The sequence below is a fragment of the Ambystoma mexicanum genome, chromosome 9, assembly GCF_040938575.1.
Source record: "Ambystoma mexicanum isolate Mex_15411 chromosome 9, UKY_AmexF1_1, whole genome shotgun sequence".
Taxonomy (NCBI): Eukaryota; Metazoa; Chordata; class Amphibia; order Caudata; family Ambystomatidae; genus Ambystoma; species Ambystoma mexicanum.
The window spans coordinates 969,028,465-969,056,401 of record NC_090931.1 but is presented as its reverse complement, the minus strand read 5'-3'; the positions used below and the strand labels follow the sequence as shown (position 1 = coordinate 969,056,401).

The 27,937-nt window shown below is 42.6% G+C and overlaps 1 protein-coding gene across 2 annotated transcripts in view; it reads right to left on the bottom strand.

Annotated features, from left to right (window-relative positions):
- ERICH2 (glutamate rich 2) overlaps window positions 1–27,937 on the bottom strand; it is a 670,025-nt gene that overhangs the window by 575,998 nt on the left and 66,090 nt on the right. For both annotated transcript variants that reach the window (XM_069616183.1, XM_069616184.1), the window contains one exon: window positions 2,445–2,487. In XM_069616183.1, the coding sequence (XP_069472284.1) occupies window positions 2,445–2,487 (43 nt within the window). The remainder of the gene's footprint in view (window positions 1–2,444; window positions 2,488–27,937) is intronic.

Below are 27,937 nucleotides of genomic sequence, written 5' to 3'. Positions count from 1 at the left end.
CACTTCTTAAAAAACAAACCTTAGACCCATCCATTCCAACAAACTACAGACCTATCACCACTGTCCCTGTTCTCCTGAAGATAATTGACAGAGTGGCCTATTTACAAATTCAAAACTACCTTGAGACTAACCAACTATTAGGCTCTCGCCAATTGGGGTTCAGACCCCAACACGGCACAGAGACAGCTCCAATAGACCTTAAAGCCCAAATTGATGAACTCAACGATAAAGTAAACACAGCTATGCTACTCCTCCTTGATCTGACAGCAGCATTTGACCTGGTGGACCACGCAGTATTATGCAAACACCTAGCATCGGCAGCCCACTTCTTAAGTGAAGCTATAGCTTGGGTCCAATAATTGCTTGATAATAGAAGCATGAGAGTCTTCTCCACAGCAGCATCTGCAGACCCAGTCATAACAGCATTTGGAGTCCCCCAAGGCTCATGCGTCTCACCCACCACGTATATTATCTTCATTAAGCCTTTATTTGACAAATTGGACTGGCTGGGTGTCGCCTACACAAATTACGCAGATGACACCCAGATCCTTATTCCCCCTTACGGCCAATTTCACATAAGATACAGCCTTAGTGAATGAGATCTACATCCTCATTCTGGCATGGAAAGCAACCCACGGCCTCTGCCTGAACAACGACAAAACAGAGATCCTGATCCTTGGCTCAGCCAACAACTTATAAAAACTCAATGCCAACTACAGTTCCTTCAATATCGACAGCAATATAATTACAGTTGACAAAGAAGTGAAGACAATAGGATTTTAACTGGATCCCAAACTTTCCCTAAAAAAAACAAGTAAACTCCTTGGCCTCATCTACATCCTACACTGGCAAACTTATCAAAGCATGCAGACCTTTCCTCTCAACAGCTAGCTGTATTATTCTAGCCAATGCCCTCATCCTCTCCAAATTAGACTACTGCAATGCAATTTATGCAGGAGCTAATAAATATATCACTAACAAACTACAAACATTGCAAAACAATGCGCTCGGAACAGCTCTGAACCTCCCCACTAGAGAGCACATATCCAACGCCAGAAGAAATCACAATTGGCTAAAAATTACCGGATCCTCCTTAAAATGGTCACTTTAACCTTCAAATGCCTAAATAACGCAGCACCCTCATACCTGAAGGAAAAATAACCAGAAAACTATCTACACAACCAACTAGAACAGCAAACTCCTACTGTCTCCAAATACCCAGATTCCGCTTACAAAAAACAGGTGGAAACAGCTTCCCGGTAAAAGCAGCTCAGTAATGGAATGCTTTACCAGTCGAGCTAAGAAGGGATTAATCTTATAACAGCTTTCAGGTGCAACACCCGCATTTGGCTACGCCACAACGACCAGTAACCTATAGCCACATATGCTCGCTTTCTCTTCTCTCCTCTCCTCCCAGTCATTAATTATGTAACTAACTGCCATTATCCAGGCACTTGTATATACCTGTATCTAAGCAAACTGTAATTATATATGCACGTGTATATTCCTTTATCTATGCAAAACGTAACTAAGCTATAAGTAATTTTGTCATTGTGCGACCAGCTACCTAAGGGTTTAGGGCGGCATACAAATAAATACGCAAACAAACAAACAAAAAAACAAATGGGCAATGATCTGTTAAGTTAGTATGAAATAATTCTGAGGTCATAATGTTCACTGATAATGCTGTTCTACGTTCGTCAGCTGGGAACTGCCAATTCGGTGCTAACTAGGCATAATGTAAACTGCTAATATGTGCTAGCAAAGTTCAAATACAAACACATAAGCTGATATTATTTGTTCATCAGATTATTTTGTCCGATTGTGTTGTTGCTACTTTGATCTACTTTTCTTATACTTTTTAATGTACACCCCTTTTCCTGATATTTCTTGCTCCCCCGTCCCCCATCATGTTGCCCGTCCCCTTTCCTCTACACTCGTGTTCCCTCTGGTCTATTGTGCCACTGTTGCCTCTAGTTTTTGATGGTTTGGATAGACAAGTTTGGTTTCAATTTCATATTTAAACACTATGCCAAGTTGGTCTTTTAGATGTTGTATGCATTTGTTAATTCCCTATTAAACTTTTAAACAATTACCTTTCAGGAAACGTCTTCCACAATTTGCCCATCACAAGAACCGAGCTTACCAACAATTTTCTGTGGAATTTAAGATGCCAAAGAAAATTAAGGAATAGTAGATCACTCAATGGCAATTAACTAAAAACTATCTTCATGTAGTTCAATACACAGAAGAATGATCTGTAACGACCTTGTGGAAGAATTTAGTGTCCTTCATGTAGATCAGTAGGCATTGATTTGTGTTTACTTTAAAAGATGTTCTAATCTGACACTTTACCAATAGATTACTTTATTTTGTGGATATCATTCTTATTGGGACGTTTTTCTTTGTTCCTCAAACAGCAATGGAATACAAAAATCACTTACCGTCTCACTGACACATAAGGTTCTCTGACTCTGACAAATCCATCTGGAACATAAAATTAAATTTCACGTTTATTTGAAAATGCACCATACTGAAAATACAACACAAACAGATGGACTCTTTTACTAGTTTGACCATCATAATGTAGAAAAAAACAATTCAGTAGATTGTAAGGCATCAGCATTCTCTGTATTTCAAAATATGAATTTGTGTTGCTCTAGTAGAAGAATACAAACAAGAATTTAATTGGTTAAACACTGAAAAATGATACAGGACATCTGAAGGCGGACGAAAGGGATTCAATGGAAAAAGACATTATTAGATGGTGATTAGGAGTGCACAAGACTTTGCAGGTTTTATAAAAACTTCCTGAACCAAATGATTTCAGATTGCTACAAACCAGTCAGTCAAACCGGCATTCATCTCTATTTAGACCACTGTGTGTATGACCTGGAGGGATGCAGAATGCTCACAGAAAAAAACTGTGAGAAAAGATCCCAGGGCAGATAAAAGAAAAATACAGGATCATGGATAGAATCTTGCTGATGCTTCAGAAACCAGCAAGCAAAGATTAAAGTGGTAACGAGTCTGGCAGCAACCATGGAGGTGATAATAGTTCCTAGGCACATCCATTTGTTCACAAGCTGCTTAAAACACTCTGCAGCTGTGACCAGTACGAGTGGCAGCAGCAAAAGCCAGAATAGAACTGCATAAAACCTACAACAACCGCTGATATACCTAGAAGCAAGAAAACATACACAACAGACATCTTGAAACAGAATTATCTTCCAAAGTCTAGCCCTTTTGGAGGCCATACATTCCAACGGATACCACAACTGACAGAGCAGCAGCACTAAAGCCCCACCAGCACACAGCTGATCAGAGGGTCCTAAAAAGCCCTGCAACATTGGCTGACACAAAGGCTCCGAGACCCATCACCGTCGTCACTACCCTAGCACACTCGTTTGACACAATGAGCCAGATGAGCAGGCCTTGCAAGAGCAAATTAAGTTATTAAAACTAGCTAATTAACAAACATATCAACACCCCAGTCACCAGAAGCTTGGGAAAGACTATCTGCCCATAGAGATATCCATAGTATGATATTTAATTTCTGTAAATTTAAATATATGCATAAAGCGATTAATTTTCAGACCAGAGAGAGTGTCCAAATCAGACATTGAAAGAAAAAAAAACACCTACTTTTATCATATACTGGTATGCACATAACCATAGAATGCTATTCAACATTCTCATCTGCTTTAGTCTTCTTCCTGGACACTGAAAAATCAATTCAAAATGGAAGCATCCAACTCAAATGTATAGAAATTGGATGTATGCAACAATTTTTCCAATGTTTCAAGGTGTTTATGTGAGAGCCAAAGTTCAACTGAGAAATTATATTATTAAAGAGTGATAACATCCAGTGAGGGATCACACAAGACTGTCTCCATTACTATCCAACAATGCCTGCTGTGGCATTTTAGACAAATGTGGAATATCAAGGGATCAAGAAATAGGATTTAAAAAATCATTATTACAGAAATATGTTAGGCTTCTAATAGTATCAAACACAAAAACAGCTATGAAATTCTTCTGAATATAAAAATATTCATAAGCATGTCACGCTGATCTCTATGGGCAATAGTCTTTGTTTATGACTTTTTCTAGAGGGATTGAACTTACTGCAAATGAAATGCAATGTTTATGGGCTGAACAATTTATCACATATTTTGGGCAAAACATTATGTTGTGCAAGAAAGAAGATAAATGCTCAGAATCTTTTGCTACTCTTTAAAAATCTAAAGAAGGTGACAAGTAGGTGGAAAACCATAGGGTCAGAGTGAGGGGTCACACTGAACTTGAATACAAAAATTAACTGAACATTGACATATGGATAAAGGCTCTATTTTGCAATTGTAAAACATGTATGAAAAAGCTGCAACTCAGATTTACAAGAGGGGTTTTGGCTTCTGTCACAGTCTAGGAATCAACAGATGACCCCAAAACAAAATGATGATGATGATCTTGCATGTATATTTGATGAACAAATCAACCACCAGGGTTTAAACTTTGACTAGAAAATTACCGCTTATACATGCTTTCTGTAGATTCATGGACTGCAGTCCTTTCCTCTCACCCAGGACAGGTATGCCTCCTTGGTGGAAAACAGTCACTGACAGTCTTTAAATGCATTAGTGCCCCGCACTTCTTTCTCATCTTTCTTATCTTTCGCTGTCTTTCTTGGCTGCTGTCAACGATATCAGGATTTGGCATTTGTCCACCCTGGTAACCTTCGTTATTCGAATGAGGATCAGTCAAAGGACAATTTCACAGATGGCTAGACAGGACAAAAAAGGAATTTCAGGCTTTCCCATTACTGGCAGGAATAAGAAGATACACTGATGGGCCTTCAATGCCTTGGATGACAATATTTTGCCTTTCCACCACAGTATAACCTTCAGCAGAATGCAGAATTAAGTGCCCAGGGACTATCACTTGCTCCTGTCCTTCTCCACCTTACCCATCTCTGTTCCCTCCCCGGCCTCTAACGTTGTGTTCTCATTTGTTCTCTTGTATCCTAGTCACCTTGCTGCTCCAACATGTACTTCCATTCTCCTCCTTTACCCACTTCTCTCTCCTTCCTCCTTTCCACTGAGTCAGCTTCTCTCACTTGTACTCCTCCTCAGTTCTTCAGTCTCTCCCTCCTTCCTTCCTTCCTTCCTTCCTTCCTTCCTTCCTTCCTTCCTTCCTTCCTTCCTTCCTTCCTCTCAATACACTGACATAACTCTATTCTGCACTTCTGTCTCCATACTTGTAACTGCCACTCTTCCCTTTGGTTCATCCTCTATTATCGCTTTGTGGGACTGGGGCCAGGAGGTGCAATTGCCGGAAATGCAATAAATTGAGTTTGTCTTGTGTGCATTTTCAACATTATCTCGCTTCAGACATGTGAGGGACCCCACAAGGGGAGAGAAAAAGGGGCCATAGATCGCACTGAAAACAGTGCCCATGCACATCTGCCTTTCATTCAGCCATGATTATCTTGCTAGATTGTGTGGCTTGCGGATGGCTGACGGTGGAGCGTCCTCAAGCAGGTTCCCCTCATATTGCTTGTTGTCTTCCCTATTGAAATGGGGTGCCCAAGGACACACAATGGTTTTAGCATTCGTTCAGCTTGCCACACACACAAGGCTAAGTGTGAGATAGTCAGCCCTGGGGCGTGGGCGGCCAGTAAATACCCCCGCCGATGTCTACATCACGGAGTGGGTGGAGGTCCACAGCACTGAGGGTTAAGCCACCCCATTACCTATGCTCCAGCATGACACTTCATCATACCTTCAAAATCCAGGGACTATAATGGTGGCACTTGCTTTTCCTCCACCTCCGACACTCGTTCCCCTCCCCCCATGCTATTTCACCTCCTGTCCTTCTCACCTATCACTCCTAATGATTTTCACATTCTTCTCACACTGTAAAAGCTCTGGCTCCTTCTTGATAAAGAAACTCTTCCCCTGGGATCTGCCTTCACATTCTGAACCCTTGGTTGCAGCTGGATTCTGCTCCAGTCAAACTACAGTCCGTGGTCTCAAACCTGGGGCTGGAGCTCTTCAAGCCAGTCCATCTGGGTCTTTCGTAGGGTGGTTGCTCCTTTGGCTACACCTGTGGGTTAGAACTGGGACTTACCTAGCATTATGCTATACTTGAGGTTTATCCATCAAATGCCCCACTGATTCCTGTGGGAACACTTCTACAAGCTTTTAAACTCATTCCACGTGACTGAAAGTGTTACTTACTTGAAGTAGGCCATTTTTCAGGGGATCCCCATGGGTGCCTGAAGTTTTGCATCAAATAATGGATTTCTAGCTGGTATGTCATGTGTCAGGGGCTTTATAGTAATTAATTGCTGCACTGAACTGTTCATTGAAATCTATTGCTGCTATAGTATCAAAAACTGGTTATTTTGTTGCTATCTATTTCTAGGATTGGTACCCTGCTGCCATTTTATTCAATTACCTTAGTCCGCTGATTGGTCGCATAGCGAGCTTTACCAGCCTTATAATCCTGCTCTTCCTTCCCCCACTGTGTGCCTCAAACGTCTCTGTGCTCATTCCCTTTCAGTTTGGTTTATCTCAGCACTCTGCCACTGCCATTTTCTGTCCGCCTTTACTACTGCTCCTTAGTTCATCTCACCTTTCAACAATGCGGTCCCTGAAATCCTTTCCTCTGTGTTCCGCGACATAATCATTGCAAAATTGTCCCTTGTTTTATTTACATGTGCCATAGTTCAACACTAACCAATATAGAGTAACATTTACTCGCACCTTTGCACATGGCCACCAGACACTAGCTGTGCTTCAAACTAAGTCACCTGTTGTCTAGCCTTTTCACACCTCAGCCATATTACTTACACAGTCGGGATCCTCCCTTGCTATATTGCGACAGAGCATGCCCGCCTCTTCGTCCCCATTTATATCCCGGGAAATACACCTGGGAAACTAATCACACTAACACCTTACGGGGGATGAGGGGGGAGAATTTCTGTGTCAGCCCTGGGCTGTTAACTGTGCCCCCCAGCTCAGGTTTATTAAGTGTTTGGAGAGTCTCACCGATGTTATCAACTGAGACTCCCAGGATGCCTCTCTATTGACTATGCTGATTATGGATGATGGGAGTTATAGTCCAAAATATCTGTATAGCCAAAGGTTGCAGACCCCTGCTCTGCTCTAGTATTGCAAGTCTAACTGGTCTAACTGTAATCTAATCTCAGGTGGTTCTCTGGTAATTGTTTACCTGCTTTAAACCCTTCTCTCCATCTGTAATACACACTATATGGAAAGGATTTTTTTTTTGCTTGCGAGTCTGACTATTTTACTATGCGATGGAAGTAGATGGGAATAACTGGTATTTAACTATGGGATGGAAGTAGTTGAAATAACTGCAATCCATGTACTAGCAACTGTGATTATAAAAGACTATGTGAATTTGTTTTACTTAGGTCGGAGAATCCCCTTTTCTCCTTACCCCTTAGCATTATTGAGTTTACTACCAGGTAGTGCTCATACATTAGCTATAGTGGCAAGAAGGGTCTGGTCTAAGACCCTTCTACTGTTTTAAAGACACACATTGTTTTAATGTGTGTTGTGTCACTCCTAGTACTTATTTGAACATAAAGTTGCTTCATGTTTAATTCTAGAATAAAGGGAATATTTCTCAGTACACCTTTGTAGTGGGTTTTCCATTGAGGTTAACTGTACCTACCCAATTGTCATCTAACTTTCCCTCAGGGAAGCCAATACTGCTCTCCCATTGCTATCCCTCAGCCCCCAGGGGGATGTTGGTCTCTCTTGCAGTTGGAACCCTGCTTACCCTTAGAATAGATGTTCACATGCCGCTCACCAGAGGTCAGTGGAAAAATGTCCCTAACAGACATGATGGGTAACTTGTCATATTCTAAACATGTACAGCATCTAGAAAAGTGGCTAGCTTTTATCATTTGAATTACTGCGGTTTGACTATACACTGAAAGACATGGTAAGGTCTAAGAATATCCTACCTACTGCAGAACCTATTTGATACACTACTGTCAATCTATAGATATCAACTTCTGACACTCTCAAGATCCTATCAATGATCCACTTCCTTTCTTTAGAAAATCTTTTGACTCTTCAGCAAATGTGTCTGACCTCTTAGCATTCAAGGAAAGCAAGTGTGACAGCTTAATGTAGTGTTTCAGGATGCAACTTGGAAAAAGGTTTGTACCAACTCTATATACATGAGTCAATCATGCCCCAGAATTTAATTAACAGAATATTATTTCCCATCAGTATTGGTCAGCATTCAAGATGCATAGGGCTAACACTCACAGACGAGGACATATGCTGGTTGTCTAAGAAGGAAGAAAGGTCAACGGCCAATATAATCACACCCTGTGCTAAAAGACATCTGTTTTGCTCAAAGGATAAAGATAGATTGGGCTGTGCATTGTCCTTCCCAGTTCCAAATCGTCCATACTTGGATTTAAGGTCAACACTATCAACTCTGCTGAGCCTTTGCCATTGCAAAGAAACAGGTCCCGAGATACTTGTAGAAGGTGACAAAAAATTCTTTGACAGAGGACTGGGTACAACACACAGTGACTTTGCCAGCTAAGAAAAAGGTTCTTGCCAACATCATAATTAGTCATATATTTAAGAATCAATGAGGTCTACCTTTAAAAATAATATATTTAAAAAATGTTAGGTAAAACATGTTTTATAGGAATAAGCTATGTGCAACAATTAATTCCGTAGATCTATGCCATGCTGCTTTTTTAATTTATTTATTTATTTATTTAAAACCCTCGCTCGGCCCCTACATTCCACCATAAATTTTCCCTTCCTGGATATAGGTCCAGGGATTGTAAATTGCTTGAAATAGAGCTAAGTGTGTGCTATTCTGCTTCTTCCTTACCACACTGTAGAGTACTCTTTTCTTTAGTTATAAGCACAGAGGAATAGAGGAATAAGATTAAATTTGTCATGATCACACTTTTACTGTACAACTTAAATAAAACCTTAGAAATACAGCAATTCACCCTTCTTACTCAAACATTGACTCATAGAAGGAGATGGAAGTCACATGGTAAGAGCAAAAGGTACAGTCATCATTAATTTTATAATCCAATATGTTTAAGGGTTGGTTTTGCCATATTAATAAGCAATACCAGCTATTCAAGTTGATGAAGGATAAATAATGTATTCTGTTGTACCTATGGAAAAATGTGCAATTGAAGATAAGTTTTGATCCTTTTGAAAATGTGTTCTCTAAAACGGTTGGAATTGTGATGATAAAATGTAAATGTACGTGCTAATAAAAACACAGAAGTATATTCAATTAAACTGTGCACGATCATAAAGTGAAATTCACTGGGTCATAAATCAATGGCAGGGGTGGAAATTAAGATTGGCTACACAGGAGCTAAAAGCAGCTCTTGGGTATAAATCATTAACCAGTGCCCAGGAGCTACCAATGGGAAACAAGGAGCTTTAACATAGCATTCTGCAAATTTAACTTCCACATAAGATGCAAGCTTACCATTTTGTCCATTATTTATTGATTTGTCATGTAGATGTCCTAATGCATATTTATAGTTTGCCCCAAATGCACATATGTATGTTTGACATAAGTTGGCTTGGGTAGCCAGAAGAAGCTCCTGGTAGATTTTGGTGTCCAGCAAACCAGGCTCTTTTACGATACAAGCAGGGGCTGTATGCCAGCTCCCCTTAATTCTGAACACTGAATGGAAGAATTGAAAGTATATTGAAACTTTTGTCAGTTGGGTCTATTATCTGAGAAGATAGCTTCCCTATTATAGAAATGTGACATTACACAGAAGTTTCTATGGTCCAAAATAATCTCCTGGAACAAATCTATAAGCGCATAGTGGCAATCATAAAAATGTGATCCCTTTTGTCATAATACTCTCCTACCACTCATCATCAAAGCAATGTAGAACAGATGCTCAACACATTTTATTTATGTGCAATACTTTAAAGAAAAAGTCCAAACCCAACTCCTAATCCTGTTCCTTTCCCCTTAAATAAAATAATCATATTAATTCATCACATTTCATGAGCTTTGGGCCCCATAAATGTACATCCACAAAAAACAAGGTTTAACACAGATATATCCCATCAACAACCTCTTCCAAGACTTCCTTTAGAGTACTGCTCTAATCCCAACATTTTCACGCTCAATATAGGAGTCAGAGAGCAGTTGCTAACAGGTATTCAGGTCAGGGCCAACTGGAAAGAGAATCTGCTGCTTACAAGTGTGGTGATTTAGATGAGGAACTATTGAGAAACTACCATTTGATAGAACTTGATATGCCATACAAGCAAAAAGGAAGGAAGTGGATCTATTGATACTGAAGGGTTCAAAAGAGAATTATTGGAACTTAGAAGAACCAACAAGGTATGGTCACATATTATCACATAACCAACGAGTATGCCGTGGTATAACACAGACGTGGGCCAACTAGCGATAGGTTAATCTAGACATGTTCTACTGTGTGCCATTTGAACATTTCTGTGATTTAGTTCTAAGCATTAAGAATTCTACCAGTGATTGTCCTATTTTCTTTTTTGAGTCTAAGTGGGCTGTGACCACAACCGAAACCTACCATTTCCATTCATGTATCCCCTTCTGCCAGTTGTGAGCAATCAAGGAATTCTTTGACAGACCCACTAGCAGAGTAGATCTCCTCTCTGGCTTCTTGTGGCTCACCCTAAATATCAGAAAGTACTCAATAACACCAGCAGAACACGGCACTAAAGTTTCCCACAGGAAGCTACACTCGCCTCACTTTAATGCTAGACAAAACGCCTTCAGCCACCATAGAGAGCTTGGTACCCATTGCCACCTTGCCATCCCAGATGCCCGAGTAGCATTGATTATACAATGGGGAGGCATGACACTCATGTAACATGGTAGAGAGAAATATCTGAGTTGCTACTGATATCGTAATTGTATTGTAATTACACAGATGTGCCCTGATCTGAAGAAGCAGAGAAGCTATCCTATATCAATAAGTGCAATAGACTTAGTACCTGAAAAAGCTATTCCTTGTGGGGGTGGTTTAATACAGGTTTTCTGCAGTGCTGGAACACCCTTTATTTTGAATAAAAAGAATAATTATTTTTAGTAATATTGATTAGAGGGGATGAAATGGTCTAACTATACATGGTGATAACCTCTTGCTCTTAATTGAAACAGGAATATGTCAAATGCAGGATGCAACTAGATTTTGAGAATTTCCATTACATGGTGCTAACAATCCAGAGACACTAGGCAGAAGTATCTATTTTCAACCTCGCTCTTCACCTTACATTTCAAACTTTGATACAGTTTATGAACTCCCAGTGTATCACTCCATATGAGCCAACAACATTCATGGAAACCACAAGGCATCTAGCCGCATTAAGAGTTTGGTGGCATCTGGGCAGTAATACCAATGAGATATCACCAGTATTACTGTTACCACCAATAGGTCTGGTGGTATTACCACCGGATTACAAGTGGTGGTATGCAGTGTTAGAACCCATTAATTGGAGTCAGGACTCCATGGGGATTTCAGCGCTATTGACACCAGCATTTTTGGGCAGTAAGGCAGAGAAATTACCTCCAGTTTTCTGGAGGCATTGCCACTGCCTTAGCTCCAAAACTGTAATACAGCAGTATGGTAATTCGGTAGTAATGCTGTGGTAACCTGTTACCCCTGCATTATCACCGTTTTTTACCACACCAACAAACTCCTAATGAGGCTGGAAACAAAATCTTGATAATTACATCTAATCCAAGGGCTGTGGCTCCTGACATTAAACAATTTACAAGAAGGTTTGGATGCGTAGCAGATTAAAAACGTAATTCAACAAAGACAAATTACAGTATGAATCATTTTGGAGTATGTCAGTCTAATAATATCCTCAACAGTTCTATTAGTAAATGATAAAGGATACTGTGATAAGGTAGTGGAAAGGAAAGGAGATCAGAGCCAGGTCAATGCCTCAAGCAAGAAACTTATCAGACCTTGGGGATGAGGTCATAATGGAGGGAGGGACGTTACAGCCTAGGAGTGACAGACAACTGAGCCAATTATAATGATATAGAACAAGGAGGACTCTAAGAATGCCACCTGATGCAAGTGTTCTGTGTTCTCTTTTGAATCAGAGAGAGGAGTTGGAGGAAGGTCCGGTGCCTGAGGAGGAGGTGGCCTACGAGTGGGCCTATTGATTTGCGGCCCTCAGAAAGCTGAAGTTCATATTGCACCCGTTGTGCTCAGTTCTGTTATATCCAGTTTGCAAGGAGAAGATAAGTTATTTTCCAAAGGAGAAGTCGTCGGTGCGTGGTCCAGCGTTGATCGGACCAACTGACTTACAGGCCCAACTGAGAGTGTCTGCCATCTAATCACCTCGACAGAGCAGCAGCCGGGTCTGCGGCTCCCCTCCTCAGCCCTGCCTTCCCGGAGGAGGAGCCGCAGCGCAAGCCTCCCCTGTTGAAGCTTCAGCAGGGAGAGAGGGCCCGACCTGCACAGCGAATCAGGAAAGCCGTGCGAGGGAACAGCTGACGTCTTACCCCAGTCACGGAAGTGAAGATCCACGGAGCGAGTGGGAAGAGGCGGAGCTCCGAGGTGTGAAGAGAAGCCGAAGGCGAAAGGCCTGAATGTCAGGTGAGCGTTGAGAAGTTGGGAGTGAAAGCGTGTGAAGAGGAAGGCAGCCGGCAGTGTTAACGATTACATAAGAAGCCCCTTTTGCCAGAAGCAGAGAGCTAGAATAGCTCTGGCTTAATGTAGGAGGACTGACCAAGGTACCTCCGTCTCGAACAGTGAAGGAGGAAATGGGAAGGTGAACTTTGAGAGACAGTATGAAGCTGTGAACTTTTAAAGAACTGAGACTTTTGGGAAACAGTTCCCTGTTCTAATCATAAGAGAGTCTTTCTTCCCGGGGAAGCAGCTCATCTGGGAAAGGCCTTGGCAGAACAGTTTTTCACACAGACGTTTTGTTCCTCTGAAGAGAGGAAAAGAGCACCAGTTGTGCATTTCTAATTATAAAGGGGCCATTGTTCTCATAAAATTAAAAGCCTGTTGAGTTTGAAGAATCAAAGAGTGGTCTGCTTATTCTCAACTACTTACAGATACATTGAAGCAATGACTGTAGCCAAAGCTGCAATACAAGCTTAATTGGTTCACATTTTATCAACCTCCTTCAAATCATATCACACACCTGTGATATCATGTTTTTTTCCTTTTGGAAATTTCAGTACATCATTCAATTTACCTGACAAAAGCACTGTTGCTTGCCTGGTGTGACAAATATGTGGATGTCATCCATTTTTTATTAGGGGGAGACCTTTCCCCTGGGGCCAGGGTGGTTGGTCCACAGTACAATAGTCCCCCTTGGGGTAGTGCACTGAGGAAGGATCACATGGGGGAGGAACCCCCTTATGGAATTAGGGATAACCATGTTCAGAGAACGCGGTATGCCCCCACGTTTGTACACTTAAACCCTTCTACAGTGTTCAGATTTCCCTTCCCTTATTTTGATAAGGCCAATATCTGTAATTGTCAATTTAGTCAACCTCATATACGTGACAAGATTCGAACCTTAGAAAATGCAAAGTATGTTACATCTGACTCGATGGCATGTACTAGCTTCTAGCTTCTCAGCGGCTGCGATTGGCCCAAAGAAACTCCCTTTTCCAACGCGGGTGTTTAAACATCCCACAGCCGAGATGCATTAAGAAAGCGATCCTCCAAGGAGGAAACCAGCGAGCCGTACATCGGCGATAGGGATGAGAGCCAGCAAGAAGGAAGCCAAGAGCAGAGGAGGAGAATGCGAGCAAGGTCCTAGAAGCAAAGACTGCTTGCGTTGCTGCCATGTGGAACCTCTAGGAATCCTGACCAACAGCGAAGCGTCCAGGAGAGAGGATGCAAGAAGTTATACTGTGAGTCTGGGACTCACACCCAAAAGAGGGTCAGTCCATGAAAGGACATTTGCTTGGCAAGGAAGAAACCAAGCCATTCTGAATACTGCAAGTCTGGGACCCGCACCTAAAGGAAGTGAAGAATATATTGTGAAAACAAATCCAATGCTTGGCCAAAAGGAGTGTGCCAAGTTGGTGGAATAAATAGGAGAAGCATAAGGAGTATTCTTGTGGAATGCCTACTGACACTTGGTTAAGCAAGTGCAGGCCTAATAGGCCCCAAAAGGAGAAAAAACCTATAAGAAGGATTCTAGGGGAGGGATTACGACCCTAGTCTTTGAGTCCTACAGTTTTGAACATTTCTTTATTTTTGCCACCTGTGATCGCCCAAGAGACTGCGAACCTTTCTGTTGGTTGGATCAACACAGAACACTTTACTTTAGGAAGAGATCATTCTTGCACAGTTGCTTTAGTTTGTAGGTGTTAGGGAAGAAGTCAGCTTTTTGATGGATTTTGGACATTCTAACAATTTCCTTCATTTTCTTAGAGGCAGTGAAACCCCTCTTAGTTTTAGGGACAGAGAGGCATTTTTCCAACCCTTTTTCCTAAAATAGCATTTGGTATAGCGAATAACCAGATTTATACTAGATATTTTTTCAGTGGGCTAAGCTAGGGGTCCAATATCTTGGTCAACTGGTACTAGGTCATACCTTTGGGGTGGGAGCAAGCCTGATTTGCATATGGTCATTCCCCTTTTTTAATGGCTTGGCAGGTGAAGAACGATGGTCTGGAGGGTTGCCCAGAGCAATGCCAGAGGTTAAGATTAATTCTAAACCTTCCAGACATCACCTCTTTTGTTTCCTGTAGTCACCCTGAGTGGAACAAGTATGTCCTGACGTGGATCCTGTGCCTGCTGGGCCTAGAGACCCAAGCTACTCGTCACTGACGAGGCACAACGAGGCTGAAACCTGTTTGGGGATGCTCATGGTCCCGTGCAGAACGGATGTGACCAAGCAGTTCAGGCTGGACTGCCCCTTTTGGGGTGGGACCAAACCTGATTTGCATATAGTTCTTCCCCTTTTATAATGGCTTGGCAGGCGAAGAACAATGGTCTGGCAGGTTTTCCAGAGCAATGCCAGAGGTTAAGCCATTCCAGCCATCCCCTCTTTTGTTTTGCTTTGGATTAGGTCATACATTTACCACTTTTGCTCAGATCTAGCAGGAATTTGATCTTCTCAAATTAAATTTAAGGATTTACACCTGCAGAGTTATTACCTTCCCTTAATTTCCAATGTTGAACAACCATATGAATTACTCAATATGATTAGTACTCAGGATATACATATCTAGAGAGTTTGTACCAGAAGGTACTGATGGAGAAACAGTGCTCTGAAAAGGAAAGCGCAAACAAACACGGTGTGGAGGTATTCCCAGGTCTAACTGGATTGAGAACATGTTGAGCTGTTTAAAAAACAACCAAGAGTGTACAAATAGCATCCATCGATACAGTGCGCCATTATACAATTATATTTTAAATGTATTTGACTCCAATATGCATCAATCGATGGCACCTGAATGGGAAGGGCTCCTAATCGAGCCATAGCACAGCAGTTGCCCTTTTGGAGCACGTTTTTTTAATATATCGTGTTCAGATAGCGTTCGGGAACGTCATGGTTTCTAAATCAGACAATCTTGAAACATCAATCAATTTTAGAAAAGTTATATTTTGGTAAGGAAGAAGGAAGTTTTGGCTGGGATGCTTTTATGATAAAACAAGGCTGTAATTATTGGCAGCATTCAATTAGCTGAGTATTGTAAGAATCATGTTGCATATGTAGTTCAGACAGGTTTGATGAATTTATACAAGTGTATTTTTATAAATAAAGAATATGTAAATGCTCCAACAGCACTTGGCACTTTAGTATAATAATCTTGTTGATAAATGTATTTATTGTGGTCTTTGTTAAAGCAATGCAACACTTTTTTATTATACATTTAGGTGCACGAGATGCTTCTTGTTCTGTGTTTGTGTATTTGCTCATATATGTAGATTTGCACTTCATCAAATGCATCTTGCATTGTGTGTTTGCTTACACAAAAAAGGGAATTGCATATGGATTACATTTTAGCAAAGATCAAGAAGTGAGACTGATGGCAAACAACTTTAAGGATTACGTTGTGTCATTTTGAAAACATTTCTCCCTTTAGCCCAGTAAAAATTACGAGTGTTCAATTCAGCATTTTGTGGACAATTTATTACAACCGTTTTTGGATTGTGGTAATTTATATTTGTGATATTTTGAGTATGCTTGTCAGATAGGTCAGGATTTTAAAGTACTGGTTTCTGAGACATTGCATTGAAGTAATTAAAACTCTACAAAGGCCCAAGCTTCACAATCGAGCTGATCTAATCACATCCCCACCCAACCATTAGCACGTAAACTGGCGGTGGCATTTTATAAGATCACGCTTCTGCATCTGAAATTAATTCTCAGTCATCAGCCAGAATCCCACGTCCCCAATAAAGAACTAGGAGGCTCTTCCCCCTTCACAAATTCTATCCCCAAATCACACGTTGACAGTGTCAAACGTGAGAAATCGATAAAATCATCTGCGGAACAATGCTTTACTTTCCTGGTAACCTTGATAAAAGAGTTGATTGATACCCCATGTACAACGGTTCAATCTTTGGACTTTTCTGGTTACAACCAGGGGCAACAATGGGGTCTTGATTGTCGCCAGAAGTATATCAGGGGCAGCTGACCCAACGCCCTTTGTCTCTGGGGGATGGGACAGGATGTCATTATCAGTGAATAGTCACATGATAATTGTGGCTGACGAAGGACTAAAATCAAATGTCAAAGAGTTCACTGTTCTCGGGGAGGCGGGGAAGGTCACGTGGAAATTGCATAAAATAGCAAGAGGTCAAGCCTTCAGTGGGTTTAAAGGAAAGATGCGCTAGATAGTCGGGGCGGGTGGGCTTGGTATGTTATGCTGTTTGAAAAAGTGTAAGTGTTTGGAATAAGCTTTGCTTATCCACCCCTTTATGGAAAACAATTGTCTGAGGACTCCTTTTTCCATTAACACATGTGAGGCTACCCTTGCTTATGATGGAAGTAGCCCTAACTGGGATGCTGTATTTGGCATATGTGAGACAGGCATAGTATCAAGAGAGATGACACAGAGAACAGAGATATATTCAAACAAAGCTTTATTAATAAGATGGTGTAACGCCTAACTAATCCTATGCTATGTTGGGATCTAAGGAAAGACTGTCCATATGTCAAAACCAAAAGTCTATCTGTGTCAAATCTAGAGGGGAAATACTCTCAACCAAATATAAGTGTTCCAAAATAAATGTTCAATGATTGGCAATTTAAGTTCTTCTAAAGTTCTCTGTTTAAAAATCAATATAGTACCAATGTAATCTTGTGCCAATAAGGACTGATCAAGTTCTGAGGTTACCTTCTGCAGATTCACAAATATCACATTTCACATCACTTGCCGGTCTCAGGTTTCCTTTTCCCAAGTTCCAAAGTTAACAAAGTTCACACAACAATGTGGTCTTAGGATTCCCTTCCCCAAGATGAATATTCTCCAAGTTTAGTTCTCAGGGTTCCCTTCCCCAAGATGTACTTTCAATAGTTTACTTGGTTCTTCAGCTTACCAGTTCGCAAAAGATCATGGGATCTACTGGACCCTTGTGGTTAACGTCACCAATGATATACCTCTTTGCTGCTTTTTAGCCTTTTGTGGTTTTTGGTCTAGGCGCAGTTGTTAGACCACAGGGTCCACCCATCACAGGTCACGCAACCATACGTTTCCCAAAGCTGATGCTTAATAGTTCACAAGACAATGCTTTAATTTCCTTGTAGGATTTTCATATGTCTTTCAAAGTGTTTTCTAACCATGGGAACACTTGATTTCCACAGACTGTTCTTATAGCTGTTAACACTTTGTAATATTGTCCCAGTAGCAATTTACTTGTCATTTAATATATCCAGCATTGCAGCATTCACTTGGTTTCACTCTCACCATGCTTTCTTGTTATTCAATATTCAAGATGTATACCTTTACGTTGTGTGAGCTCGAATAATGTCTTTTAAACAATTCAATATTCAATAGCTGCAAGTTTTGCTTGTACTTTCTAAGCAGTTCCTTTCATCAAGTTCGGGCGTTCAATATGTGTTGCTTTTACTTGTAGGGCTCAACTGCCCCTTTCATCAAGTTCAGTATTCAATATTCGCAAAGTGTAATTAGACCGGTTCAACAGCCCCTTGGAGCGCCCCAGAATTCCCAGTCTCTTTGAGAGCCTTACAGGGTTGCTGCTGCTCTGCTCAGCAGTTTGCCCCCCTCCACACAGCAGTAGCAACTTGCCAGTTTGCCGGCCTTCAGGTTGGGATCCGTCTCCACTCCTCAGAGCTTTTTGCTCTCCGCCTTCCTCCACAAGAGTTCCCGGTCTGTTCGCCAAGACTCCTGGGATCTGCAGCGGGTGCCTTGGCGTCAGAGCTTCCAGCCCCTCTGCGCGCCACCAACTTGGTTCTGTTCTCGTTCTGCTCCTACACCACCTGCATCTCTCGCGCTTCTCACATCGCTCGGACTTCCACATTTTAGTGAAACAAGGTATTCCCAATTGCCTGACCTTGTATAAGCCCATTCTTGTGACATGCAAGGTCTCTCTTCTTCGTCACAGTACCAGAGTGATGTGGGTAATAGGAAATCTGCACTGCTCCTTGTTACATCGTCTTCTTCTCAGTACTTCAAGGAAAATTACTGGGGATGATAGAATGAGATTGACAATAGCTCATAAAGGCTAAGGGAGGTGAGGGTAGGTCAGCATTTGAAAAAAGGGGATACCATGTCTTGCCTTCAGGTATCCTGTCTGGATTGCCCCAAGCACACTCCATTCAGGTGATCCTCCCTTGCTTGTCAGTCCCCAGGTTCGGGATCTAAAAGCAATGGCCTTTCCCTGGCCATCTGAACAGAAGATCCCTGGAAAGTAGATGCAAGAGCACTTTCAGGTTTGCCACACATAGCAGACTGTTAGGTCACAAATAGTAGTGTGTCTAGATGGTTTTAGATGTATTGATGAAAATAGGTGGCTATATCATGAAAATCCTACACTACACTGCTTGAGACAGAAGTTGTAAGGAGCAATAGGTATCAATACATTCTGGGCTAGAATCAGCACTACAGATAAGGTATGTATCAGCCACTTTTACATACACAAGATAGGCAAATAAAACACAAAAAATAAAAACTTGGAGTAAAAATACTCCCAACAAAAAATGGGAAACACACACATATGACCATGTGCACCTGCTTTCACTCAAACAGCTCCATGTATAGGTTTGGACCAGCAGTGCATGTAGTACCACAGGAAGACATCGCTATTACTGCCTGACCATAAGAAGTAAACATTTATCTTTTATGATGTGCATGAATAACTAGGTGCAAAGAAATAATTCTTACAAAAACAGTTCCATTTACCAGTTTAACATGTTTTACTCGCTTATAAAATACTCCCATTGGGAAATGGACTTATATTTTTACTGCCTAAAAAAACATTTTAGTCCCAACTTTAAAAAAGGGAGTAAAATACTCCCACCTCAAAATTTTATCAGGAGCACTGGCTAGAAGGATGCATTTATGGAAGTTTATACATCAGGAATGTATCAATGAGGGTTCAATTGTTCCTATTAAAACCACATTTGGAGTGTGCACTATACTAGCCCAAATCAGATTTCACCCATTGCATTCTTGGAGAAAAGCTACAAGTATCGATAAATATATATCCTCCCGAAAAGGTTTAAAGAGAAGCATCAATATAGGGGTTCTGGGCTGAAAAACCCTAATTAATAATGTTTGAAGGTGCGAGAGCATTAAAAAGAATTCCTTTGCTTTCAGTTTTTTCTTCGCCTATAGCATGGACAGTAAATTGGAGAAAAACAAAATTTAACAGAGCAGGGTTTCAAACTTCTGGGAGCAATTTAGCAGAAGAATCTGGTTAGCTGGAAACTAACAGTTAACACGGGCTACTTATAACTCCCAGGCCAACTGGCGCCATAAAAACATGATATATATGGGAAATTCACTCTGTAGGTATGGAAATATGGATAAAGGTGAATGAAGGACACATCTAAGGGGCATTTAAAGCAGAATGGTAGACATCACAGACAAAATGAAGTGCCTGCATCTCATGCGCATGTTAGATTTCCAGCAGGCTGTGTACTAGCTCCTGGTTCTTGCGAGGTAGCTCCTGCCTACGGAGTTATGCACAATACCCTGGAGATGATTTTAGCTCCTGCTCATCAAATCTAAATTTCAATCCCTGCAGACAATACTATGATGAGGCCTTGGTGGATAGGTGTGCTGGCACAATGAAAAGTGATGGCTGTGCTAGGGCTGAGAGGTGGTTCAGGCCAGAAGAACGTGAGGTGATGTGGGATAATTAATTGTTGGTTAAGTACAGGATGGCAAGCGTTGGCAAAAGGTGACCTCAAGGTTAATGCAGAGACAGGAGGGGCGCTATTGAGCAGCTGAGCAATGTAGATGCGTGCAGTAGCCCGGCAGATATAACGCTGGAAGGCTTGCCACAGACTGCCGGACAAGCAGCACAGTGTGCAGCACAAGAACCGCTGAGAGATCCGTGTCACTGGCCCGGGAACCTCTGCACGGCGATCAGAGCTGGAGATACCTGCAGGCGCAAGGGTCAAAGAGCAGACTCTGTCCTACGAGCAGTGAGCCGCTGACAGTGTGGTTGCTGGGGGGGGGGGCGGTGACTAACCGCGTGGAAGGGCCGACCCACCGAGATTGGGGCCCTCATACTCAGCAGACCATGAGTCCCGGAAAGGGTTACTGGTGGAGGAGACAGATGGGAGTGCCCGTGAGTGGGGCTGCAATGCCAAGGGATCCTTCTTCTGAACACTAGTCATGGCGTTTGGGCCAGGGAGTTTCTCCCTCCGGGGCGCATTCACCTGCTATTTGGGGCCTCCTTGATAACTCTCACGTGGCTGGAGGTGGGTGTCAGGGGGCATTCATTTGGACTGTTGGTGAAGACCGGACCCAGAGTCATTTGGTTTGGAACCGTGGGAGACCAGGAAGGTCTGCACTGCAGATGTCCTGGGAGGTGCTGCAATGGCATGTTTGTAAATCTAGAATCTACCTCTATGGCCTGGAGGGGGCTGCCTAGGGTGCTGGAGGCCTCTGCACTGCATGTTAAGGCAACGCTGGTTTCTGGAGCAGATTAGATGGATCGGTGGTGACCTTCCTCCTAGACTGTGAGCCAAAGCTGAATTCACCCCTTTCCCTTCCCACTATCATGAAAAATCACACTGGCTGCCTGAAGCAGCCCACAACACATGTGGCAGACAGAACAGATAAGGCATCCTCGCCTCTGTCTGCAATCTCCTTAGAACTGGTCAAGCAAAAAGGATGAATCGCAGCATAAGTGCTGTATACGCCTGTGAGACCCATGGACTAGACTGAAACTTGCTGGTACTGGGAGCCCCCCGCACCCTCAGACATATGCCATGATCAAGGACAAGAAGGCAACCATGCAGAATAAAATACATGGTGACCACCCCAGTAGTCTCTAAACCAGCCCCCCCCCCTGTTGCTGGCTGATGTCATGAGTGCTATTGCAGACTCCAGAAACTCCTTAGTGGGGAACAGTTATGGGCTCAGCTCCAACATCTCGCTGCTCGGTCATGACTTACACAAGCTTGCATCCACGCATCCACGCTCACCCAAAAAAATGAATGCCCTTGAAGACAGAATCGAGGATGGCGAGGAACGCTCACGCAGAAATAATGTATTGTGGACCTGCCTGAAAAGTCGGAGGGTCCCAGTATGGAACTTCTCCTGGAAACCTTGGTTATGGACTTCATGAAGCCTATGGCCAATTTTCCCTCTAAGTTATGCGCTTGTGCACTTGTCCAGCTTCCTTTTGGGTGCCGCTCAGAAGACTTTAAGCAGCGCACGCAGACAATTCCCACATAGTCGAAAATAGTTAATAAGGCAAAATCTGCAGCAGGTTCCCAATATTTGCTTTCTCTCAAGATAAGGCTAAATTATACCATCTAGCCTTGATATTCTGGTCTAACCTATATACATTACCCTATGCAAGCTTGACCTTAAAAAGCAAAAAAACCTAAAAATAGAATACACTCACAAGAGGTTAAAAACTAATATGAAAAAGTGGCTCCATGATCAGATATGCCTGCACATATTAACCAAATTATCACTCCCCACCCAGGACTCCTATCCTTTACCAAACTTATATCTTAAGGCTTAATGATCAGTCCTGGGCCACATTCAGATATTACCAGACAACCTTGACTCTGCCCACCTTGGCTCTCCAAAAGGCTACCACAAACGTATACCTAGATCCAATTGTTTTAGTGTTAGATGAATGGCATTCAAGCACAATAATTTCTGTTAGTCATTGTGTCTTAGCAAAAGCGCCACCCAGACTATGTAACTCAACTGTCGGTTCAAATATCAGATACTCACTGAAGGCTCTTCAATGTGTAACCTCATCCCATTCTTCCTATTCTTTGTATATATGTCACACAAGTACTTTGTTGTGGCCCCTTGCAAGTTAACATGTTATGAAATTCAACTATTCATTTGCCCACTGAGGATTTTGAGTAGGCAAATGTCATGTTCAGCGCCTCCTACTTTAGGTTTGCAAACATGACCCTATAAGTGGAGAGCAACATTGCAATATCATTTGTTTGGCCTGCAAGGGATAACGGGTAATGAATACGTCTGGTAGTGACCATATGCAACATTAGGGCAACAGATATTCAGATTGCTGGAATGCTTTTTACACAATCTGCACCCTTTCCAAATGTTCATAGTTCCATGGGGCATAGACCTTAACAGATTATATGTTAATTTGCTGCTATACAAAAGCGGTTTCACTGAGCACTTGTATAATCCTACCCAACAATTAAAAAAAGGTGGGGGTACGTTGCAAACAATCTTGTATGCACTTCATAGTAATTGTGCACATGCAGATACATAACATTTCCTTACACTGCCCATAATACCATGGCAAGGCTTTAAATATTTTTTGCTTGCAAAGTATTGTTCACATGCAAATAATCCAGTTAGCGTTTTACTGCTACAATCCCTCACTTTCTACAGAGCCCAGTCAACTAGTATTGGAGGCTAGCACAGGTGTCAGGGAGGGGTACGGGTGGAAGGTGCGGCGTGGAGGACTAAGGAGGCGGACAAAGGGGTGGCATGTTTCAACAACACTTTATTTTAGAAATAAAGAAAAGAACCTAACTCTCCCTCTTTCTAAAGGATATCCTGTCCTAAACAATTTCAACTCGGTTGCTCGTCTTCAGGATGCTTGTACAAATGAAAAGTGTCCGTCCCGTGTCGAAAAACCTACTCTAACTCTACCACTAATCTACAAAAGGAATCAGCATCCAAGGGAAACTAATGCCATGAAAATTACTCCCTTCTCCTGGTGAACTGGCTCAGTCTAGCTCTTTTTCTTCAATCCTTTGCTCTAGATTCTGATTCAACAACAAAAGTCAGGTGAGGAGAAGGACTCCCTTCTCCTGATCCACCTTTCCCAGCCTTGAGGACTGTCTTGGGTTATTCTTTGGTAATAGTCCTCAAAAGTATCTTTATTTCTTTCCAAGGGCTTCTGAAAGCTTGCTTTACAATTCCAGCAATTCTTCCCTGTCTGATGACGTTATGAAGATTACCTCTAAACAGCTCCTGTTGTCTAATACTCTTTTCAATCATGCTTGGATTATCACTGTGACGAGGGGGATTCCACACAATGCTCTCTTGATTCTCTGGGTGTCACTTCTGTTACAAGGAAGATTACTCCCAAGGCTTTCTTGACTTTTGAGCTGCCCGAACCCCTACCGGGTCTCCCACTGTTCCTGTTACCTGCAAAGTGCCAAGACTGCTTAGCGGGTTCTTCCTGGGGCGATGGGCTTACTTACTTTGCTTCAGCACTTCCTGCTTCCTTCACACTCCCTGCTTTGTGCTTGCAGCTCTGCAGAGATTTGGGTCACACAGCTCCAATGCAGTTAAAGGATCACACAGTCCACCTCCGTGAGGTCACACTGCCACTGGCTTCTCTTTCCTTCCATTGGTCAGGGGATTGGCTTCCACTGCAGAGCTCCGTCGACCATCCTTAGATGTCCCCACCGCCGGGGATCAGCTTTTGTGCAGTTTCGTGTTCCCGGGTTCAAACTTCCCGGGCTGGGCTGGCTTCACACCAGCTGCTCTCTCCGTCACACAGCCCGTTCTTGCTCTTTATTTCCCGTAGCTGTGTCCTCCCCGGCATATAGTAAAAGCCCTTCTTTACTGTTGTTGAACCAATCTTTATGCCTCCTTGGGGTCAACTCTTCTCAGTACCATGGTAAGGAAGCCTGGTATTACTCTGCAGGTTTCTTTGGATCTTCTTCATCTGGGTTATTTTACTTTGCAAATCAAAAACTGAAGAGACTTTACCCTGACAGTGTCATCTGGGATTTCTAACAGGGACTTGGTCCCAAGGGAAAAGGGGTTAGGGTGTTCCTTCACGGAACATGAATACCTATCCCCAGGAAGGTGGGGGGGGAGGGAGTCCCTCCCAGTGAGGTCCCTTGTTCCGCCACCCCTAGGGGAACTAATGGTAGTTGCCGTACCTCCCTAGCCTCATAGGGAAAGGCTCCCCCTTGGGGAGAAGTGACGAGATCCTGCGAATCATCACATAGGGCAAAGAAGAACACTCCTTCGCAGTAAAAAACAAATCAGCAACTTGCAAAAACCAAATCAGATGTTTTGGCAGTATAGTAAAGAGAAGGAAATGTGTTTGTTTCCGAAAGGATATGAAATTCTAGTAACAGTTTAGGAAACTGCACCTTCCGTTTCTTTCTATGCTCAGCTACTGAGGGCTTTTCAATATGGTCATGTGGTTGTGTTTAATGCCTCTAGCATTCCCATGCATCTTATGCAACCGATTACAGTGAATTTAAGAAGAGGGGTTTCTAGTTAAAGAAGAAGGCACTCAATCTGTTTTACCTGAGAGCATGTTGGTACTGACTTAAACAGTGTATATATGTGATTTTCTTCAACAGGGCTCCAGAAGAAACCTCAGTAAGGCTCTTGTTGAATTTTATCTAGACTGTGGTGAGAAAGGGTGGCCAAAACTATATGCTGTTTTATGTGCTCTGTCAGTTCACCTATGCCAGGATTACGTATAAGCAAAGCAAGGCTCTGATACAATGTTACTCCCTACTTTGAATCAAATGACCTTTCATGGAGTAAGAAAGTAATTCTCTGCCAATAGGGATATTCATGCTTATTAAAATATGTTCTTTCCGCTTAAAATTCCTCTTGAGATCGGTCAGTAATATCAGAGTTCCTACCTATGCCATTGCTCTACTGGTCACAGATTCAAAATATTAGTGGAGCTTTGTGGGTAGAAGCGTGGGGGGCAGGCTCTGATATGTTGATTCATTCCAGTTTTTTTTTTGGGCACCTTTTCCTGTTTTTAAAGATAAAAATTAATGGGTTATACGAATTTCAGCTGTAAGGCTTGCTTGGAGTAAATGTTGTCACAACTCACATGGATACTAAGGAGAGGCCCAGGAAGCCTGATCATATTTTTTGGTGCAGTTATTTTGATGCAATTATCGCCCTTACACAAATTATGAGACATGTTCTCTTGGGCCTTAAATTTCTTCATTAAAAAGGCACATGAAGTCCTATTGGTATGTTGTTCTGACACATTCCTTTTAGTTGCCATTATTTCATTTTCTAAAATTGTATCCTATCTGAATGTTTTGACAGCCACATCAGTGATAAGCGATATTTGTTTATTGTAATAAACAGAAGTGTTTTTCCAAACACTTTCTGCATCGTCTCCGAGCAGTTTTGACAAATGAATAGTCACAGCTAAACCTATTGTTTATTGTGAGCATACAACGCTTTTTTTGTGCATATATGTTTTTTTTCTCTGCACTTTGAGTAAGTACTATGGCTTATCTTGAAGTTTGAACTGGTTCATGAGCCATCACATGTTAAAGAGTTGAATTGCAGTGGTTGGGAAGGGGAACTCCCTTCAAACTCATGGGTAGCTCACGAAGTATGCATGCTCACAAAGTGGCTTGCCTCGTTTTTCAATTGCACTAGAGGCATAGACAGGGTGGGGACTGCGCGGGCAAAGCCCAACCAAAATCTGTAAAAGCCCACTCAGCAGTGCTGTGAGGGCATTTACAGATGTTAATGTCACTCAGGTGGGTACAACTACATTTGCTTCAGGCCCCATTTGAACAATCCTGGCTATGCCTCCGAGTTGTGCACATGGAAAATAATGTGCGCACAAAAGCTAACTATTTCCGTACTTGGAGAAAAATAGTTGGAGGGAAATTTGCTTACGACTCTCTCAAATTTCTTCACTGAACGGCCGTACCGGGTCCCAATGGGCCCACCAACTCTAGGCACTATGCCCCTGAACTTTGATAGCTACTCCACCTCCAGGGATCAGGATGCCCCGCTTCAGATGGCTTTAGTGAAGCGTCCCATAACATACAATGGCACCAGAATCTCCTTCCCCGATTACACCAGGGAGGTCCAAAGGGCTTGTTCATCCCGTCAGAAGGTGTCTTCATGCACATGGGGTCAAATTCTCCCTATTCTTTCTAGCGCTACTCAAAATACATCATAATGGAACGATTCAGACATTCTCAGATCCCAAGGCCGCGGGGACATGGGGAGAGACCCTGGGGGCGCAAGCAAGGGGGGACCCCTGTGGAAATACCTAACCGAGCACGACCTCTCAAGGTGCCAAGATCTCCATCACCTGGGGCATTTCCCCTGGCAGACGCCTCACAGTCATCGTCGAATGCAGACAGACCCGGTTCTCTGAAGAAACATGATGTCCCGGCAAAGGAGGAATGGGCAGCTCTCGGACGTTGCCCGTTGGCACTGAGGCGAGCTGGTCGTAACAGAGGATGGGACCCTTTTGTTTTGTTTCTTTTCTTCTCTTCTCTTTTGCTTTCCTTTTTCAACTGATCCTTTAGCTCTCTGTGGATCTGGCTTGTGGGATTTCTTGGACATTGCGTTTCCTCTCTTATGGTTCAGTTGGTCACATGTTTGGGTGACAGGTACTTCAAGTTGGGGTGGGGTGCAGTTGGGGTCTAAATGTTTTTTTTTTTTTTTTTTTTTTACACAGCATGCACTGCTGAAAAAGATGCAATGGGTGGGGAATGCCCTCGGGCTTATTTGGGGCATGGGGTTAGGTCCAGACACATTTCTCTCCCTGTGACTTGACAGGGACGGATAACGTGAGCAGAAAGCTCACGTTGATATCCTGGAATGTGAATGGCTTGTGCTCTCAGATTAAACAGGGCCCGATTTTCCAATTCCTGAGCAGGTACTCCCTGGATTTGGCTCTCCTCCTTGAAACACATTTGGCAGGCTTGGACTGCAAGTTTTTCAGCCAAACTACCATAGGTGTGCAACACATGCAGGCTTCTTCAGAGGCTCCTGACGGTTGTCAATACTCGTTGGTTGCCTTTTACAGTCCTCGCTACCAAAAAGGATGCACAGGGTAGATTTGTCCTGGTTGTGGGGGAAATTGTGGGGTACCACTGTTAGTATGCTGGTCGTGTATGCCGCCCCTCTTCTGTCTATGGATCTCCTTGACACCATTCAGAATCTACTACTCTCCCATCACCCCTAGTTGTGGTTCATGGGAGGTAATTTTAATGATGTCATGGACCCCGCTATCAACCAGACTCATATCCGAAGCAGGGAGCCCACTGTGCCCACTAAATTACGTACTTTCACGACTGCGTTCGTCGACCTGTGTGATGTGTGAAGGATGTAAACAGGCAGTCAAGGGGCTACTCGTTCCACTCGTAGCCACATACCTCCATGTCTAGGATTGATTACTTCTTCTTTCTGCACCTGAAGACACGCTTGATCACGTTGGCCAGGTTCCTGGTGAGAGGTGTTTGGGACCATTACCCGCTTCTCATAGAACTGGAGAGCAGAAGACACCTATTAT